This window comes from Petromyzon marinus, chromosome 1 (genome assembly GCF_048934315.1).
Source record: "Petromyzon marinus isolate PM22_M1 ecotype Great Lakes invasive population chromosome 1, UKy_Petmar_22M1.pri1.0, whole genome shotgun sequence".
In the NCBI taxonomy this organism is placed as follows: Eukaryota; Metazoa; Chordata; class Hyperoartia; order Petromyzontiformes; family Petromyzontidae; genus Petromyzon; species Petromyzon marinus.
The window spans coordinates 31,121,649-31,143,738 of NC_133667.1; the positions used below are offsets into that span (position 1 = coordinate 31,121,649).

The following is a 22,090-nucleotide window of genomic DNA, read 5'->3' on the forward strand; positions in this document are numbered from 1 at the left end:
TTAAATAAATAAATAAACACCCCGCAAACCGACAAAAAACAACACCCAGGAGCCAGGCAGCTGGAGGTCGTAAAAGGCCATTAAACAATACATTCCGGGGCAAAAGGGGGGATACGGACCCCCCCTCCCCTCACACACAACAGGCCGCTCGGAGATAAACCATAAAGAGCAATAAACCAAATCAAAGAAGAAAAAGAGACGGGGGGGGAGGGGAATTTCTCGAGGGGAATTCCAGGCGCCAAGGGCTCCATCTTGGAAATCCTAGACAATGAGACGCAATGACGGCGAGGTCTAAACTATTTCCCCTTCCTTGCTATTAATGCCACGGTTAAAATTCAGAACTTGAGTCGACATCATAAAGAATCCACACCCTCACTAAGAAAAACCAAACTACAATCTACATAGCGGGTTATTACTTCACATACATAATATTAATGCTCACGTGATTCACCTTAAATTACATTACAGCTCGCCATTACAGGACCGTACATAAACCAAGGGATATGAATTCAAACAGTCAAGAAACTTACCTCTTAAACTCAGGACACCAAAAAAATGATAACTCCATCATAACAACACGGATCCCTGTATACAGACGGGGAGACGAAAATTAATGAAACCCGGGAAGTGCGTCGTGATGACGGTGTTAAATCACAAATCTTGGGAAACGTGAGCCCAAATAATATTTGTGCAGTGTTAAACCGAGGGCCAGCCAGAGAAAGAGGGACTCCTGGCCACCTTTGTGTTCCAGCAGCACGTGATAAGAATTTACATACGCTCGAGAGAGCATCTCTTGAAAATCAAAATCAAATACCACGATGGAAGGCTACTACAACATACCTTGAGTAACATACAGAATCATAACTGCAAGTGGTACGGTACCAAACTATGATAAAATAAATGTTAACTTTTAAAACCTCAACACACCCTTTGTGCGTTGGGAAATGTCACACCGGGAGGGCTCGACCGGACGGGATGGCCCGCCCCCTCCCCCCAGATTGTATAAGGCAGACAAAGGGACGCCTTCGGGACAATCTGAAGCATCTGGGTCCTTTTCATGTTTTTTTATGGCTTGAGGAAGGCGACGAACAGAACCATGCAATAAATTACACATGCACACACACGGACACGCACACTCCAACCCCCACAACACACCGCGAGATCAAAGGGAGGTCCGCCCCTTTTTAGAAGGCGGAGCCAAAGGGAGAAATTTTGGCATAACAGAGAGATGCGCCAGCATTGAATGATCAGCGACCAGCGGCAGAAGACAGCGACCATCAGAAGATATCAGCCACCACCGACGCAGAAGAAGACTCAACAACTCGCCCAGAATGGCGGGGCTCGCTGTTCAGCGACATGCTACGCTGTGTGAACTCGGCACCATCAGAAGAAGAAGTATCGCTCGAAAAGCATTCCCGCTCTGAACCTCGACCCACAAGGGTCACTGCAGTTCTAGCCAAGCTGACGAGAGTTCCAGCATCAGCCACCAGAGGGCGGAAACAGCCAAACGCCACCAAGCGACGCCAATCAAGAGCGTCAACAGCAGCGGACGAGCTGCGGGCACCATCTGCCGACGGATCCTTGCGCCAACGGCGACCACCGCGTCAACCCGTCAACCAGTTGTGGGCCGAACTACGGCTATTGTGAACGAAGGAATCCAGCTATACGTATGATACTCACACTGCCACCGCATCACCTGGCGTCTTCTTGACGCAAAAAAAACACTTGCCCACTCAACACAAATTCATACCACTCAAAACATACACGAATCATTATTAAGAAGCCTAATTATCAAGTACCTGACCCATCAGCTGGCCGTGAAGGCATCTCGGCTCACCGAGTGATGAGAATACGTCGTTTTAATAAGTACAGTAATATTTTTGTGATTTTACTTCCAACCGCATAGATTACCAATAGATTAATCGATACAATTAAACTTTTGAAACCTTTGCTACGATTCTATACGCTCACCGGGAGAATATCGTGTTAAACCGGTTCCTCATCATACAATCTTGTCCACTAATTAATTAATATCCCATGGCAGGGCACGTACCACTGCACACCTTATACCAAAACATCTCGTTCATTATATAACCTTGCCGATGAATCTATTGACGTATATTTGTGCCTTTAGGGTATAATAATTGCTTTGATCGCCTTTCGCATGAATGTCGTCGGATTAATTTTAAGGACTTTTTATTCGTATTTGCCGTGTATGCTCGTGGTACTCTGAAGTAATCAATTGATCTGCTACCCACTTAACGTGATTATTGAGGGTGGAATGTATAGTCAATGAGGGGAACAACGCCTAGAGTACTGTGTTGACAATTCAAGCATAATAATTCGCATATTAGCAGTGTTAAGGTTTTGTTTAGAATATCGCGCATGACGGGTTAAGACTCTCCCATTACCAACCAAGCTCGTGATACGCGGTGGAATTAATCATATGTGCAGTTGCCAAAGTGAAACAACGCAATCCTTGATGTTAAATGTGCTGCGACCTGAGGGAATTCCCCGGTGGTACCGTGTTGATAATTCCAAGCCTGAGAGTTCACATAGTATAGAGTTAAGGTTTTGTTTTGAATAAAATTGCTTAACACAGAAGTGGTTGCGTGTTTCTTACCCGAGTCCATGCATAATAATCTTATTTATAAGAACTGTATTCTGCGTTGAGATTTGAATTTGGAGACCTGACATAAAAAAAACGAATACATAATCAGTAAATGTTAAAGCGAGAATACTTGTGTAGTGCCGTGAATTCACTCGGACGACAACCGTCTCTTTTTCCACCATCACTTTTATTCCATCGTTCCGTACACACAGTAATTCTCTCCGTGCTCCGCCAACTCGGACACTCCGATTTACTTCAGCATCGTCCGTGTATCCCCTTCCACACAGTGTTTCTTCGCCTATCTGTTCACACACAGTGTCTTCCCTTCCACACACAGTGGTTCATCTTCTATCTCTTCCACACACAGTGGTTCGTCGTCTATCTCCTCACACACAGTATCGCCGCTATCTCTTCACACGCAGTGACTTCCATCTATTCACACACAGTGACTCTATCTCCGCTAACGCTGACTCTCCCTATCGCTATTTACTGTCTTTGGGGTCCGGCTCTCTATCTATTCTTCCCTAACATTTCCAGCTGTCTTCTCCGTATCTCTTCACCTCTCGCCAACAACTGCCCAGCAACAACTTCCCAGCAGCAACTCTCCAACCGCCATTCTCCAACAGCAACTCCACTCCGTTCAAACCACCTCGCCTTTTATCCCTTCTCGCATTAGCCTTAATTAATTGCCACGTGGCTCGCGGGCCGTTTCCTGCCAGCCCGCACCTGTTCCCCTCATCAGACATTCCGACGCCACCACTTAACGCTAACAGCCTCTCGACCAATCACAGCCCTCGTGCCACGACTCCCTTAATTACTTGGGTTTGTTTACGGTACTTGCGACTCGACCACCTGTTCGACCTCGTGTGACCCGTTCTCCTTGTCTGTCTGTATGTACTGTACATGGCCAATTCCTATGCGCATTATCTACTCCACTACACTTGTATCATACCGATCGATAATACGAACCTAAACGACAAAGCCGAGTTAATCTGGCATCCTTATAGCACACCTGCATAACGTCATACGACTAATTGTATGATTCCGATTGATAATCCTACCCTCGTCAGCGAGGCGGGGCCTAATTATCATAAAGGCTTACATTCGCATAATAACGCACATTCGCATATATTTATACGAATATATCTAGAATTAGCATAATTTATGTGCATAATTACATCAATTAACATGATTTGGGATAATTCTGCATTTTAAAAAAATCATTTAGTTTTATTATTTTCCGCAAAATTTCATAACCAATATATACAACAGGGCACCCCAATGGGCTCCCCCCTGTCTCCGGTTGAAGACAACATTTTCATGGAGAAATTTGAGACTGACGCCATCCAGACTGCCACTTTACGCCCAACCTTATGGAAGAGGTACGTGGATGACACTTTTGTCATCTGGCCACATGGCCGGCCTGCTCTAGACCAATTCTTCGACCACATAAATTCCATACACCCAGCCATCAGATTTACCATGGAAGTCGAAAAAGATGGCAAGCTACCTTTTTTAGGTGTCCTAATAAAAAAGAGACCTGATGGTTCAAAGAGCCACTCCGTCTACAGGAAAGCTACCCATACGGATGCTTACCTGAAACTGGATTCCCATGACAAACCGGATTCCCACCACCATCCATCCCAGAAGAATTTCCTCATCAAGACTCTGCACCATAGAGCCCAATGCATATCCGACCAGGAACACATAGCCAGTGAACTCAAGCACATACACCCAGCTCTTAAGGCTAATGGTTACTCCGACTATACAATCCGCAAAGCTATCACTCCAACCATGAAGAAGGACCCTCTTAAGGAGCCATTCAAAACCATCACTTTACCCTACATTGTGGGGATCACAAAAAATATCTCCAAAATCTTGAATAAACACAAGATCCAGGTCCGTTTCAACACATTACATAAAATCCGTGATCTGGTTCCGTCTGTAAAAGATGTGATTCCGGACATACAGTACCCTGGTGTCTACAAACTAAGTTGCCTCTGTGGTAGTAGTTACATTGGAGAAACCAAACGACATGTCTCGGACCGCATTCGTGAACACAAAGCAGACCTAAAACACGGTAGGACCAACACCTCGGCCGTGGCAGATCACTGTTATAATTCAGTAGGCTCACATGACATTGACTTCTCCAAGACAGTGGTTCTTTGCAAGCCATCTGGCTACCATGAGAGATTCGTTCATGAGGCTATCCACATATACAAACACGGAGCCAATTTCAACCTAAAATATGGATTCTGGCTTAGCAATCATTGGAAATATTTTATAAACCATTTAGGGTCTTAATTTTCGTCTCCCCCCTCCTCTTTTCCGGACATAGATGGACTCATCCATCTGAACAAACTGTCAAATCGCTCTCCGTGGTGCTAACATAAAAAATAACCGCCACTTTTTTAAAATTTTCTTGCTGTGGTTTTCAGACCTGATGATGATTGCTTGTGTAGCAGTCGAAACGTCGTGACAATTTTATTGTTTTATATTTTTATTATTTTATTGTTTCCCTTCCATATGACTTTACCGAAAGAACCAAGAATATGAATCCCTGCAGTCACGAAAGCTTTAAATCAAAATTTTGAAACATAACACTCTAATATGTGAAGTCTTACGCTTGGAATTGTCAACACAGTACTCCTGGAGATGTTTTCCTCATCGATCCATAAATTTAACCATCAATGATCACGTTGTTAAACTGGGTAACAGAATAATTGATTAATTCCTTAGAGTAACGCGAGCATAAGGTGATAGGAAAAAGTCCTTAAAAATTAATGCAACGATATTCATACGAAGGGCAATAAAGAAAAATGTCCCGAAGGCAAAAGTATACGGCAATGAATTCATTGGGAAGATTATGTAGTTACGAAATGTCTTGGAACAATGGTGTGCGACAGTGTGCCTGCTTCAGCAAATGCCTTTCAATTGGCTGAGGCTTCAATTAATTCACGGGCAAGATTCTGTGATCAAAAGAACGATTTCAACACAATATTCTCCCTGTGAGTGTATAGATTCGTAACGTAGGTTTCTAAACGTTTAGTTTCATCAATGAATTCATTGGTAATAGTTATGCAATTAAAAAGAAAGAGAAAAAAATTATGACTAAAATACTTCTAAATGACTGTATCGACGTAACTCATTGGGCTGCAATGTTCTTCGTTATCAGCTAATAGTTGACGCACTTATCATGAGTCTTCTTGCGTGTGTCAATGTGTGAGTGTTGTTGATCTTCTTGTGTTAAGCAAACGCCGAGGTTGGGCATCCCTTGTATCAAAAATGTGTTTGTTCCCTGCCGAGCGGTGAGGGTGTGAGGGTGGGTATGTCTTACAACGGCTTCGTTGCTTTTTCTAGCTCGGGGCATCGGCTTAGCTGCCCGTCCGCTGGCAGATACAGGCGCTTTCCACTGCTGGAGGAGCTGTGTCGGCACGTTGCTTGTCCTTGAAGATGCTCAATCACGCTTGCCGCTGGTCCGCTGGCAGCAGCAGGCTCCTTCCACTTCTGGAGGACCTGCGCCGCACGCGCCCTCTTCTTGAAAATGCTTGATTGCGCTCGCCGCTGGTCCGCTGACAGCAGCAGGCTCCTTCCACTGCTGGAGGAGCTGCGTTGCATGAGCTCCCTCCTGCCCCGTGCTCTTTGTCGATGCCCGATTGCGCATGCAGTTCGTTCGCTGGTGGCAGACACCCTTGCTCGTTATTCTTTTGCTCGGCTGTAGCTGCTGGTGGGAGCTGGCACTCAGGATAGAATGACTTTGAGCGATACTTCTTCTATCAGCTCTAAACTCGTGTTCAGTGACACATTGCCACTCGGCAAGTCTCCCCATCCCTAGTTGATTGCAGAGTCTCACCCCGGAGCTTGCGGCTCGCCGCCCTCTTCTGTCGCTCGCCGAGCTGTCCCTTACTGAGCTGTCCCTTGTCGAGCTGATGGTCGCCGTCTTCTGCCGCTGGTAGCTGCGATGCGATGTATGGCCTGTGTCTCTCTTTTTATGCCAAAATGTCTTTCTCTGCTCGCCTTCTCACAAAGGACCGGAACTTCCTTTAATCTCGCTCTGTGTTGTGGGGGGGGTTGTACGTGTGTCCGTGTCATCTTTTCATCCGTGGATCACAGATGCCCCCCTGCAATAAAAGTAATTTCCCTCGCTCTGGGCATTACATTCTTTGCTATCCCGTCTTGTGGGAAGACAAAGACGGTTGGGAGGCTCTTTTCCTATGGGATACAGTTTCTCTTGGTTGTGTAAGTTTGACCTATTTCGCCTCATCTCTTCTGGATAACCCTCGGTTTAATACTGCAAAATTATTATTTGGTTTATGTTTCCCAAGATTTGTGATTTAACATTATCATCACCATGTATTTCTTAGCGTTTATTAATTTCGTGCCCCCGTCTGTATCCGGGGATCCGTGTTGTTATACTAGAGTAATTTTTTGATGTCCTGAGTTTTAGAGGTATAACTAAGTTTCGGTTAAGCTTCTTGACTGCTGGAATTCATTTCTTTGGTTTTTGTAAAGTCACTTAAACGGCAAGATGTAACATAATTTAAGGTGAATAACGTTAGTATCAATATTATGTATGTGAAGTAATAACCTGCTATGTAGATTGTAGTCTGGTTTTTTTCTTAGTGAGTGCGTAGATTCCTATAATGTCAGCTTATTCTTGTTGCTGAGTTTTTCTTGGACTTTCTGTTAATTAAAATAACCAAAACTTGTCTGTTTGGTTTTCGCCGCCCTGGAAGCTGGCGAGGCTTTTAGTCTCTCATTAGGAATTCACTTCCCCCCCCCCCTTCTCTTTGTTTTGGGTTTATTACTTTTTATTGCTATCTCCGGCAGCTTGTTGTGTGTGAGGGGAGGGGCGCTGTATCACCCCCCTTTGCCCCAAGTGACACCACGATTGATAAAAAAATCGGCAAAATCATTATTAATATCAATTTTGGAAAAAGGCCTATATATACAACAGTGGTTAGTTGGGTGGTCATCACCCGAGAGTATGTTGTGTTAATATCTTGGAGTATGTTGTGCTAAGAGTTTAATAATACGTGTTGCTCCCAAGACAACGTCTGCGACTCAGTTGGACTCACTACAACTCGTGTCAGAAGTTGCCAACTTGCTAGGAAATAGCTAGCGATAGACAGTCATGTCTAAATGTCGCAGAGTTCGTACACGGGCGTCAGACGACGAAGACGATGAAGAGCTGATTCCGCCCACGGCCGCCGCCGACGGAGCGGAGGCGCTGCCATCGCGATGGGCTAGTTAAAGCCCCTCCCCTGCATTATCCCGATTTTTCATCACTGTTCGTTTTGGATAGGGACGCCAGTAATACCAGTATTGGAGCGGTATTATCTCAAGTTGTCAACGGCGTGGAGCACGTGATCGCTTATGGGAGCAGGGTGTTGTCTCCGGCCGAGCAGCGGTACTGCGTTACACGCCGGGAATTGTTGGCCATTGTGGTTTTCGTGCAGCAATACCGGCCTTATCTGTATGGCAGACATTTCAAGGTGCGCTCTGGCCACGCAGCGCTACAATACGCGCTGCGTGTGGATCAGCCCGTGGGCCAATTATCACGCTGGCTTGAAATCCTGCAGGATTTTTCCTTCCGTGTTACGTATCGCAAAGGTTCTCGTCACACGAACGCTGATGCCCTGTCGCGATTGCCCGTGGGCGGCGGGTATGCATGCTTTTCGGATTCCGGTTGTTGTAGACCAGCCAAGTCAACCTTCCCCCCCCCCCCCTTTCGTTGCATCCGCTGCGGACACGATGGGCGGGTCGGGTGACGTCCCGGCCGCGCGGGATGCAGTAATCGGGTTGGACTACGAGGTGTGGGAGAGCTTGCAGGCGGAAGATGCGTTCTTGCTTAAATTACGACGGCGAGTCCGAGAGGCCGCCGGTGATGCGGCTACATGTGGTGTCGCCTCGGTTGTCCTGCAGGGCGGGCTGCTCATGCACTGGGACGGTGGATTACGCCGGTACGCTATTGTTGTCCCTACCACTCGCGTGGCGAGGTTGTTTGGGCCGTACATAAACGGCTGTTGCATCTGGGGGTGCAAAAAACGCTGGCCGTGCTCAAATTGGATTTTTATTGGCTGGCCATGGGCCCAGACGTTGAAAATTTGCTTAAAGATTGTGTACAATGTGCATGGCGGAAGCCACCGGCGAAATCTTGTTGCCCTCCGCTGCAATCCATTCAGGTGTCGCAAATCAACGAGCTAGTTGCCCTCAATATTCTTGGTGCGTTTCCAACTTCCGCGCGAGGCAACAAATACTTGCTCATTGGCGTTGAGTATTTCTCACGTTGGCCTATGGCCTGGCCGCTCCCGAATCAATTGGCTGTAGCTGTGACCGAGGCATTCCTTAATGGCTATGTCCTGGATAAGGGTGCCCCCGAGCGCCTTTTGACCGATCAAGGTAAAATTAATTATTCGAAACTGTTGCGTGAGGTTTGCAATTTGTTGGGGATAAAGAAGGTGCGCACGTCACCATACCATCTGCAGACGGATTGCATGGTCAAACGCTTGAATAGAACGCTGGCCTCCGTGTTGAAACACCTGGTCAGCAAATCACAGTTGGATTGGGACTTGCATTTCCCTGCGGTTCTCGCCACCTACAGGATGGCCCCTCACACGTCCCTTCTTTATGATGTATGGATGGGAATATGATCCTCCCATCGACGTACAGTTGCAGGCTGCGCCGGTCGTGAAAGTGTCAAAAATGTCAGATTCCATTCGTTTCACTCTTGAAAAGCTCTCCGAAGCGCAGGAAGCTTCTCGGGTCAACTCCCGAGCCAGACAGTTGGCTAACGAGTGGCTGAAGGGGGCTCGTGTTTCCCTGTGCGATTGGTCGCCGGGTGACAGGGCCTGGTTGCATTGTCCGCAGGTGCCCGTAGGCACATCCCCTAAATTGCTGCAACGCTGGAGGGGGCCGGTTGATGTTGTTCGGGTCGTCCGTCCACAGTGTGTCCAAATTCGACTTGGTAAGCAGAGTTGGTTTGTTCACCCCTCTCATCTGAAGACATTTATTGCGCCGTGTTAATTTGTTTCATCACTATATTGCAGGGGCCGAGTGTCGGGTGTACCCGACGAGCTGAGGCGTGCGTCTGCTGACGCTGGTTCTCAGGAGAGTGTTTCTGTCCCGTCCCCAGGCGCCGCGCGATTGATGCCTCGCACGCGGCCGCTCGTGTCGGCCTTGCGTGTTCCGGACATGGAAGGTCGGATGGCCCGGCCTACTGCTCTTCGTGAGGAGCCGGCTTTGTCCATTCGATTGCTCATTTCCCCCGGGTCGTCCAGGGCGGATGAGCCCAACCCCCCTGTTGGCTCGGCATCACAGACTCGCTCAAATACTCGGGTTGCATAATCCCCGCACGTTGCACACTCCCACGCCGTCATTGGTTGTCGCGCTCGCGTGAGTCATAGAGAGTAATTGGCTGATCCTGCTCACCATTGGGCTCACGAGCGTTGTTACACGTTGTGGGTGCGAGATATTGATTGCGGGGGCCCTGCATGGTGCGATTGTTATTGTTGTTGCTCTGTATTCTTTTTATTGTTAGCGAGTGTCAGTGTATAATTGTACAGGTGGGTTTGGGTATTTATTGGTTGTTTTGTTATTGTTGGAGCACACGTGCATTATGTTGTATATATATTTTGTTGTTGCTTCGTTAAGGGGAAGTTGACAGCCAGGACGGCTGAGTGCTGCGAAGGGGGGGGGGGGTGATACAGTTACTGGGAATGTCACTGTGTGGTGCTGGGCTTGCGAGGCCACGGTGGGATGTATACTGTTGTGTGTAAACCCCGGACACGGGGTGTAGTACCAGCCCTAGTGGGGGCTTGGGTGAGCGCTGGTTAAGCGTGGTAGCACCACGCACAGCGTGCGGTGCGGGCTCCCGTTGAGAGAGCGAGAGAGTGTCAGCCAGCTAGGGTTTCGTTGAGGGCATGATACTCTGGCTGACCTGGGGACATGTGACCGGATGATACTGGAGGGGGGCCACCGGTGGAGGGGGCCAATGGGTGGTCACATGGTCCAAGAAGAACTCTCGAGAGCCTTCAGGCAAGAGCGAGAGAGATCGAGAAGGTGGGCGGGGCGAGAGGCGGAGCTAGCCCCAGCCCGGCCCGATATAAGGGGGCCCTGAGAGGAGCTCGGGGTTCTTACTGTTGGAAAGGCAGGAGATTCACGTCAAGCTTGAAGAAGCCTCCAGCCACGCGGTCCGGGACCCAACTTATGGTCCAGACCGGGATAGTGGAACCGTGACTAGTTCCGCCGGAGCTTGCTTAGTTGGGTGGTCACCACCAGAGAGTTTATTGTGTTAATAGCCAGGAGTATGTTGTGCGAAGAGGTTAATAAAATATGTTGCTCCCAAGACAACGTCTACGACCCAGTTGGACTCACTACACAGACAAGCACCACATGCGTCGTTGGCTACAAACTTTGATTCACATCTCACCCCGCGCTCTGTTGTCCCGCTCTCCCCTCTGGATTCGCACCCCCCGCGGCACGTAATCACACGGCACATATTATTTCTCAACCTAAGTATTCATTAAACAACAGAGCAGCAAGAAACATTACCCTTTTGGTAACTGTATAACCATCTCTTTCGCTACTGTGTATCAAGTGTGTCTCCCGTCAAACAGTATACGCTAGCTACTAAGCTTCACTCTCTGGTAGAGTTATAATTCACTATGTAACAAAAAAACATGTGTTCCTGGATAGTAAATGTTATTTTTTAACTAGGTTGTTGGGGGGCGCCTATGGCACCTATGGCACCCCCCAACAACTGCGGTGCCCCCCAACAACCACAGCCTGCGGCGGCCCCCAACAGACTGTTAGAGTAAATCCTTACGATTCACTCGCACAGCGTGCGGTGGGCCTTCATCCAGCAGTGGATTTAAGCACCAAAAAAACTACAGTACTAATGTAATTAGAACCGTGTGTATATATCCATATGTAATAGATGTGTGTGTAGTGCATGTGTGTTTTACCGTCAAAGTATTACTGTATTGAAAAGTATTATAGTAGAGTACTGTAAAACAGAACGCGAACGGCTTTGCTGTACTTGACGACTTTCAATAAGTCGAATAAGAGCGGCTTTACGCGGCTTTCACTTAAAACTTTCCCTCTACATACCTTTTTTGACGATCTCGCTATGTAACTTTAATGTGAATGAATGAAAATGTATTTAAACTTTAGTTGTGATATTTACATTCACTTCTAAGAACTATGACTTATTAATCACTGAAAGAACTGTTAGGATTATTTGCAAGGTCTTATCTTAAGGGGTCTTATTGAGGGGGGGGTTACCGGTTACCCTCCCCCTCAGCCCCCACCCCTGTTGGCCCGTGAGCGTGGTGGCAGATCAGGTGCCCACAGCGCCTTATTACGGCGCAACATCACCTGGGGGGCGTACATGTTTGTGAGGGGCGCACCTCTGGTTTGCTGCTAACTCGCGGTCACGTGACGCACTTCAACCAATCCGTGCCGCGTTAATCACACAATGACAGTTACAGAATGACAGACTGACAGACCTGGGTGTTTATATATATTTATTGCTTATGCCTCAAAAATACAGAAAGTGGATATTATTCCCCACAAACTCTTTTTTTTGTGACCAGGACACAAAGGCAAAGATAATAATCCACTCTATTAATAACACTGTGTAACAATTGTTTTTTTTTGTGTTCCCGGGTAGTGTTATTTCTTAATTGCTCTTGCCTCAAAAGTATAGACAATGGCTGTTATTATTATTCCCCACAAACTTTGCTTTTGTGACCAGGACTTTACGTGAAGGAATGACACAAATGCACACCACGTTTTCTCATTGAAAATAGGTAAATTTCAAAATCTCACTGTCCTGGTCACAAAAGCATAGTTTGTGGGGAATAATAGCCATTTTCTATATTTTTGACGTATAAGCAATTATAAAATAACACTTACTACCCAGGAACAAAAATCGTGTCACATAGCGCGATTTACCTTTCCTCAATATCCGACGTAGAGATGTTCCTTCACTCTGATCATTATTGACGCATTTGTTGTTTTACACTTTTTTTAAGCTCCTATCTTCCATGGCACATGACCTTGTGACACAGTTCCGTTCTCTAGTAGGCAAATCTGCCTTCTCTTGCAATATTTATTCTCCATTGCTTTTAGTTTCCGTAATCTCACTTGCCATATATTGGCTCAATATTATTCTTAAATATGCTTTTAACTTCTTCATTACTTTACTACTTACCTTCTCAACTGCTTCACCTCAATACCTCTTGAGCAGTTACTCGATTTCAGCCGTTTTCTTGTAAACTCACTTATTTGTATAGGCTTTCCCTGTAACTTAAGATTCGAAAACCAAATTTATTGTCTGATTGGATTATTATTCGATTTGGTCATAGTTAATTTTCATTTTGTGGAGATAAAAAAGAGGTGTGTGTTTGTCCTAGCGTTTTGTGTCCCTGTGCAGCGGAGCTTATTACTAGGGAGTATCTCCAGCAGATTATAAACCAACCTCAATTCCTTTGCACAGGGTTCTCATTGTAACAAAGCTCTTAAGTCAGTCAAATCTCCTGTCCGTGGTGCCAAGTTTCCTCAACGAAAGACAATCTATACTCAGCATTTAACTAACAATTCATAATTGTCCTCATTATCATTGTTATTAGTATGAAAATACAGAATATGATTGAAACAATTAGTATTTAATCATACCGAACATTCAATGTTTTTAAGGGTATATCGATGACAGTGTACACCATGGCGGAGTCAGGATTTTCAGGTAGGGGGGGCAACCCCTCCAGCAATGAAAAATGATAGAGGAGTTGTTAGTAAGTAAGGACTTGTCCCTTGCTTTTTATTCCACGCGGTGCGGCGATGGCGCACCCATCGATCGAGGGTCGAATTCGAACCGCGTTGTGCGATCGGCATCGCGCTTGCTGAAGGCTTTTGCCTTCAGGGAAGTCGTGGACTGTATACGCAACTGCGCACAATTCTGAGTCACTTATAACTGCTTTGCTGTTACTTATTGCCAATTATGGACTCAGACTATTGTCCTATCATCTCAGAGTCCCTGGCACGTAATAATATGCTGCCCAGTGGCAGTGGGGGTCGCTGAATGCCGATTTATTACTAACTAGCGTTACTACCCGGCTTTGCCCGGGACTTGAATTCTTGTCTAGGATTCATTTAAAATTCCCTTATATTTAACTGAAAACCCCTGAAAAAAATGTATGCTTGCAAGAAAGTTAAAGGCCGAAACAAACCAATTAAAATTCTTAGTTTTTTCGGTAAAGTCACGTTGAAGGAAAACAACAAAATAATAAAATATATATAAAACAATAAAAAAATTCTCACGACGTTTCGACCATAACTCAAACGGTCGTCTTCAGGTGTGTTGGTTTGCATAAATGTATTTTTAAACGGCGCATTTATTTATTTATTAAAAACGTTAGCGCCACGCGCAGCGATTTGGCAGTTTATTTAGGACTAGTCCATCTATATTCTGAAAAGAGGAGGGGGGAGACGAAATTTTTTATAATGTATGCTGTCTGAAAGCCACTGTAAGCGTGAACAATCAATTAAGACCTGAAATGGTTTATCAAATCTTTCCAATGATTGCTAAGATAGAATCCAACTTCTCGGTTGAAATTGTCTCTGTGCTTGTAAATGTGGATAGCCTCATGAACGAATCTCTCATGGAAGCCAGATGGCTTACAAAGAACCTCTGTCTTGGAAAAGTCAATGGCATGTGAGCCTACTGAATTAGAACAATGATCTGCCATGGCCGAGGTGTTGGTCCTACCGTGTTTAAGGTCTGCTTTGTGTTCACGAATGCGGTCCGAGACATGGCGTTTGGTTTCTCCAATGTAACTACTACCACAGAGGCAACTTAGTTTGTAGACACCAGGGTATTGTATGTCCGGAATCACATCTTTTACAGACGGAACCAGATCACGGATTTCATGTAATGTGTTGAAACGGACCTGGATCTTGTGTTTATTCAAGATTTTGGAGATCTTTTTTGTGATCCCCGCAATGTAGGGTAAAGTGATGGTTTTGAAAGGCTCCTCAAGAGGGTTCTTCTTCATGGTTTGAGTGATAGCCATCCATCACAGAAGAATTCTCTCATCAAGACTCTGTATCATAGAGCCCAATGCATATCCGACCAGGAACACATAAGCAGTGAACTCAAGCACGTACACCAAGCTCTTAGGGCTAATGGTTACTCCGACTATACAATCCGCAAAGCTATCACTCAAACCATGAAGAAGAACCCTCTTGAGGAGCCTTTCAAAACCATCACTTTACCCTACATTGCGGGGATCACAAAAAAGCTCTCCAAAATCTTGAATAAACACAAGATCCAGGTCCGTTTCAACACATTACATAAAATCCGTGATCTGGTTCCGTCTGTAAAAGATGTGATTCCGGACATACAATACCTTGGTGTCTACAAACTAAGTTGCCTCTGTGGTAGTAGTTACATTGGAGAAACCAAACGCCATGTCTCGGACCGCATTCGTGAACACAAAGCAGACCTTAAACACGGTAGGACCAACACCTCGGCCGTGGCAGATCATTGTTCTAATTCAGTAGGCTCACATGCCATTGACTTTTCCAAGACAGAGATTCTTTGTAAGCCATCTGGCTTCCATGAGAGATTCGTTCATGAGGCTATCCACATATACAAGCACAGAGACAATTTCAACCGAGAAGATGGATTCTATCTTAGCAATCATTGGAAAGATTTGATAAACCATTTCAGGTCTTAATTGATTGTTCACGCTTACAGTGGCTTTCAGACAGCATACATTATAAAAAATGTCGTCTTCCCCCTCCTCTTTTCAGAATATAGATGGACTAGTCCTAAATAAACTGCCAAATTGCTGCGCGTGGCGCTAGCGTTTTTATAAATAAATAAATGCGCCGTTTTAAAATAAATTTATGCAAACCAACACACCTGAAGACGACCGTTTGAGTTATGGTCGAAACGTCGTGAGAATTTTTTATTGTTTTATATATTTTATTATTTTGTTGTTTCCCTTCAACGTGACTTTACCGAAAAAACTAACAATATGAATTACTGCAGTCACGAAAGCTTTAAATCAAAATTTAAACCAATTAAACTAAATCGGATGTTTTTCACTCAAGGAAATTCAACCTTAACCCACTTATACACAAGGTTGATTTAGGCAACTCGGGAAGGGAATGACGTGGCGAGCTGAAAATTGTCGCGTTCCCTTAGAAATTCCAGACAGCATCAGCTGTGTAAATTTCATGACGTCAAAGCTCAGCGTTCGAGAGTTTTTGCTGCTTCACACAAACAGATGAATTTTCTGCTTCATACTTAAGCTGAAAATAATCGCGTTGACTTAGAAAATCGAGACAGCTACGCTGCGCATTTGTGCGGGATACACGGCCTACGTGGAGGGTTGGGGGGGATGCGTGACGTCAGAAAGCACACTGCGTCACGCTGACGCATGCGGGTGACATCAGAGGTCACAGATGTGACGTCACCGTTCACTTGCCATGCAAAATATATCCATTATTGCGCCCCCCCCCCCCCCAAATACAAAAGTATTTTTTTATACTTTTTGCATTGTGTACAGTCTGGAAGCTACCCGTTTTTTTTGTTGCATGTCAGGAAGTATGCTAAACATTTCGAACAGACACACATTCACAAATTTCCCTTTATATATACTGTATAGATAAACCCCAATGATCCGATCGAAATTAGGGATTTCGATCAGATAATTTGTGTGGGGGGGGGGGGGGGGGGGGGCACGTGCCACCCCACCCACTGGCTCCGCCAGTGTGTGGACATGTCTTTTGAGTAATCCTTTGAAAGCGGCCTTCTCAAGCTGCCAAAGATGCATTTTCCCCACCTCACCCACGTAACATTTGCAGGGGATTTTTAAAAGGGCAGTGTATGGTGTTCCATGTTAATATGTCGAGCATTCAACAACATATTAGATCTGCTCTGCTTCCTCCCTGGACTTTTCTTTTATGGATGAATGAGTGCGGTGAGGTTTTTCCACTTTCGAGAATGCCAGCGAGTGCCACACGAGGCCCTCACCCTGCACGCGTGCTCTTGCAGACCGCCCAGCCCGAACGAGCGAAGATGCTAATTGGAAATGGAGCATGTTCCAGGATGGATTGTACCTTTATGGACAACTCAGAGGACATCGATGGCTTTTATCATTAACAATGTCTGTTAATAGAAAACTATATAACAGGCCATCATAATATGAGAAAATGGTCCTTCTACAATGCAGACACAGCATGAAAACATTGGAAATCTCAATTTGCACTACGGACCTTTGAGTTTTATTCGTTCCGAACTTCATGAACTGAACGTGATTTCTTTATTGTAGACCAATCTATGATCTCAACAAGTGATGAATCAGATAAATATATCTTAAATATATACGCAGTATATAACATTGAAGTACTAATGGACTTAATGCAATAAATTCAAGTGTTGACTTTATAAATGGGGTTGCCTTCCATTGGTACAGCCCTAAAATGTTGGTGTCTCTTAAAGGACACGACTAGCAGCCAACCATATTTAAACAAATGGATTACATTTGTAGAGGAGTACCGCGAGGGGTGAGCGCGGGAAAGTGTGAGTTTGTGGAAAGGTCGTGCAAGAGCATGCGTAAGACGCTCTGTGAGTGAGGGCAATTGGGAGCGAACAGGTGTGCGCGTGGGAGCACGGGGTAGGCGCCGTGGAGATGGGGGATGGGGGTGATGATAAGGATTAACGAGTGCGAGGGGCGCCATGGAGACTGCAGCTTAAGTGGGAGTACGTGCGGACTCTGAATGAGGGATATATAAGCAGGAGTGTGCGTGAGCTCTGGGTCGTCGTCGTTGGGAGAGAGAGGAACAAGAGCCTGCGTGGACGACATTCCAGCTGCTGCCAAAGAGGGCTTGAGTTGTAGAGGTCTCAACTCGTCGCCGGGCGGTGTTGGATGATCCCCTGCCTGGGGCAGACGAGTGGGTAGACAAAGGGGAGCTGTACTGGGGCGTAGATAAATGATGGGATGTCCACGTAAAGGACAGAGTCCTGATGTGCGCCATAAAGGGTGTAAGCATCGAGTGCAGAAAGTGTAAGGTAGAGTGTACAGTGATCAGAGTGTGCATGAGTAAATAAACGGCAAGCAGCCTTAAGTAAGAATCTTCGTCTTCATCTGGTTCTACATTCATCCTTGGTGTCCCATGTTTTGCCTTCATAGGACAATTTCCCACGGCAAAACTACGTAAAGCAATCACTGGGTCCAGCACAATTATATAACATGGACATCTGCCTTCAGTGTCAAGATCTCCAGAGGCCCCGATCCTGACTCTATTATTCTGGTACAGTCTCCCGACCCACCTTTTCCCTTAAATCCAGTTTCCAAATCTAAACAGATTTACCCTCAGCGCTTTCATCACCCTTCTACACCGAGCCCTGCAGGAGGCCCGAGACGGCCTGTAACACGAGGCTCCAATCCTGCAGCAAGTCCGCCTCTGTGGTGAACTGGGACGTGATGGTGAAGCGGATGACGAACTTGTCTCCAGCCATGGCTGACGCCACGAATAGCTGCCCCGATGCGTTGAGCTTCTTGAGTAGCTTCTCCGTCATCTCGTTAGGGCCCTGCGATGAGAACAGCCTTAAAGTAAAGAGATCAAAAATGCATAGCGACTGAAAAAGCTGTGATAATGGGGGCCCTAAAAACGTTCTCACACTTTCAGGCATTACAGATGGCCTTGTCGAGAGATAATAAAAGTATTCAAGATGTAGCTTTCATCTTTTCTCTTCACTGTATATTATAACTGTGCTTATCATGATTTGCTAAAGATGCAGATATATTTCCATTAGGACACTCGTACAGATTGCATCACTCCTTACTCAAGGATTGATACCTAGAAGGTGTTTCACAAGACTACCTCTGAGGTCTCTATAATTACCCGTTATCCTCATTGGGTAGGATGTACCTTCTTACATAGCCCACTATGGAATTGTTCATTGCATTAAACCAAAAATGTGCAATCCTCGGCTTAGAAATATGGTTTAGTGGAAACCACTTTCAATAAGTTATTTTATTTGTGCAGTCTTTTGTGACCAGGCTCAACTTGCTATGCCAGATAAGCTGCTATAGTCGTTGGTGTTTTTTTATTCGAACCCAGGATTTCAGTGGTACTGGCTCAGCCAGTGCTCTTAAAAGTGTCCACCCCCTCAGCCACCCAGCCATCTCATTGATTCTTTACAATTCTAAGCTTAGGTTTGATGGTATATCTCCGAATAAGAAGACTTTAAGGATGATAACAGGTGCTCTTTTGTTTTTTCGGTAAAGTCACGTAGGTAAAATAAAATAAATGAAAACAACTAAATTAAATCACGGTGTTTCGGAGGCAACACAAGCTTCCGTCTTCAGGTGGAACAGTCACAGCAAAATCAACTGTGTCAAGTGAACAGCTCTGAGACACACGGGTTTATATACAGGTTAAGGGGGGGAGGAGTCAGGAAGGGACATGGGTGGGGAGGGGGGGCTAAGTTAAGCCGCCTTTTGTTATTCTGCAGGGGGTTCAGGGGGAGGCGGTGGTACGCTAGCACGTAAAACCACCTTTTGTTATGCTGCAGGCGGTTCGGGGGGAGAGCTGTATAATTATAAGCCAGCTAAGGTTTGACTTGATTGATGACATCTTTCCAAAATTTGCTCAATTTAAAACCATCTTCTTGGTTGAAGTTATTAATCAGTAACATCCTGATCTCGGACAATCTCAAAATGGTACTGGCTAAAAGGCTAAATTTTGCTGTCACCCCTGAACATATACCAGTAGAGGATATCATTTCTCAGGTCAATGTAGCCCTCAAAGGCATAGGACACATCCAAGCAGACGTTGCGAGAGTATAAATAGCCAGTATTCGTAAGAATGCTGAGAAACCCATTAGCAACATTAACAAAAACGAACGCTCTGCACTCGCGAATTAAAAAAAAGAGGGATGATATAGTCATCCTCTCGGCCAATAAGGGCAATGCCACTCTCATTATAGATAAAAACTCATACAACAACAAAATCTAGGACCTACTCAGTGATGGGAGTTACTCAAAAATAAAAAATGATCCTACCAACAGCCTAACGATAAAAACCAACAAGATCATCACTAGTTCGACTTCCCTAATCGAACCAACCAAACGTCCCTCCCTAAACCCACGGCTGCAAGACCTCCCAGATTCTATGGTCTTCCCAAGATTCATAAAGAAGGTACCCCACTACGACCCATCGTGTCCACCATCAACTCCCCTACCTACAAGCTAGCCCGTTTTTATCGGATACTCTGCTTCCCTTCACTGGCAAGACCACCTCAGCAGTATTTAACTCAACCCAATTGGTTTCTATGGTCAAGGACACGGTACTATCTCCTGACAATATCCTCGTCAGCTTTGATGTGGTCTCTCTATTCACCAAGGTCCCAGTACCTGACTCCATAACAATAATTGAAGATTTGGTTCAACATGGACTGAACCCTGATGTTCCTGCGCTGGTCAGGCACTGCCTCACCAACACTTACTTTACCTGGAATGGCACCTTCTACAAACAAAATGAGGGTACATCTATGGGTTCCCCCTTGTCACCAGTGATAGCCAATGTTTTCATGGAGAAATTTGAATCAGACGCCATCCAGACATCCACCCTTCATCCTTCGCTGTGGAAGAGATATGTGGATGACACTTTAATCATTTGGCCACATGGCCTCCCAGCTTTGAACCATTTCCTAGACCACATCAATTCCAGACATCAAATTCACCATGGCAGTGGAGAAAGATGGCAAGCTGCCATTCTTGGATGTTCTGTTTGAGAGGAGGACTGATGGCTCGTTGGGACATTCTGTTTACAGGAAGTCCACCCACACAGATTCATACTTGAAGTCTGATTCCCACCACCACCCGGCTCAAAAGAATTCTCTCATCAAAACATTATACCATAGGGCTCATTGCATTTCTGACCAACACCACCTGGCCAGTGAATTAAAACATGTACATCAGGCCCTCAAGATGAACGGATACTCTGACTGTACTATCCGCCAAGCTGTCTCTCCCACCATACAGAAACAACCACCTGATACTCCGATCAAAACCATCACACTGCCTTACATAGCAGGCGTGACAAAAAAGATTTCCAAAATTCTAAACAAACACAAGATCCAGGTCCAGTTCAATACAGTACACAAAATCCATGATCTGATCCCATCCGTAAAGGATGTCATTCCTGACTTACAGTACCTCGGTGTTTACAAATTCAGTTGTACCTTTGGTGACTGCTATAAAAGGGAGACGAAACAACATTCCTGACCGAATTCGCGAGCACAAATCAGATTTGAAACACGGCAGAACGAATTCTTTGGCCGTGGCTGATCATTGTTTCAACACAGCGGGTTCTCATGACATTATTTTCTCCGATACCAAAGTACTATGCAAACTTCCCGGTTATTACCAAAGATTTGTCCATGAAGCCATCCAGATATACAAACATAGACACAACTTCAACCGAGAGGATGGTTTTAAATTGAGCAACTTTTGGAAAGATGTCATCAACCAAGTCAAACCTTAGCTGGCTTATAATTATACAGCCATTTACGTTTATACCAGTGGTTGTACTCACCCCCGTGCAGCGCGCCATCGCTCTCCCCCCGAACTCTCTGCAGCATAACAAAAGGTGGTTTTACGTGCTAGCGTACCACCGCCTCCCCCTGAACCCCCTACAGAATAACAAAAGGCGGCTTAACTTAGCCCCCCCCTCCCCACCCACGTCCCTTCCTGACTCCTCCCCCCTCTTAGCCTGTATATAAACCCGTGTGTCCCAGAGCTGTTCACTTGACACAGTTGATTTTGCTGTGACTGTTCCACTTGAAGACAGAAGCTTGTGTTGCCTCCAAAACGTCGGGATTTAATTTAGTTGTTTTCATTTATTTTATTTGTATTTTACCTACGTGACTTTACCGAAAAAAACAAAGAGCATGAATCCTTGCTGTCACGAAAGCTTCAAATCTAGAATAAATGATAACAGGTATTCATACACTAGGCAGCTCCCAAACAGCCAATGCCGTAACAAGTGTGCAGGAGGTGCAACTGCACCCAGTGCTCATACCAACATTATCCCACTGCATTTGGAGGGGCCAACACCTTAAATACTCCATGATGAATGAGAGAAGCATGGCTGTTGCAACTCACCTGGAGGCGAAACACGACGAGTCCCAGGTTTCTCTTCACTGGAATCTCAAACCGGGGGTCATCTATGACGAGTCTTTCAAAATACCTTGCAAGCTCAATGCCCTGTAACACATAACAACACAATTCACCTTCCACACATTGTCACTAAAGTATGGTCTATGGTGGCTCATGGCTGCAGTTTTAGGAAGAAAATTAACACTTTCTCAAGTTTCCCAGCAGAGCCGTCACTAGGGTACAATGAACCGGGGCGACCGCTCTGGGCCCTGTGTTTTGAGGGCCCCCACGCTTCGATGTT

At 45.5% G+C, this 22,090-nt stretch overlaps 1 protein-coding gene across 3 annotated transcripts in view; it reads right to left on the bottom strand.

Moving 5' to 3' along the window:
* Positions 1-16,883: 16,883 nt before the first annotated feature.
* Positions 16,884-22,090, bottom strand: part of LOC116939967 (histidine decarboxylase-like) — a 33,218-nt gene continuing 28,011 nt past the window's right edge. For 2 of the 3 annotated variants that reach the window (XM_076067042.1, XM_032949085.2), the window contains 2 exons: positions 21,796-21,897; positions 16,884-18,215 (listed from right to left, as the gene is read on the bottom strand). In XM_076067042.1, coding sequence (XP_075923157.1) covers positions 18,018-18,215; positions 21,796-21,897 — 300 coding nt within the window. In that variant the 3' untranslated portion in view covers positions 16,884-18,017. Of the gene's footprint in view, positions 18,216-21,226; positions 21,264-21,795; positions 21,898-22,090 lie in introns of all 3 variants that reach the window. The other variant, XM_076067044.1, reaches the window with a different exon arrangement.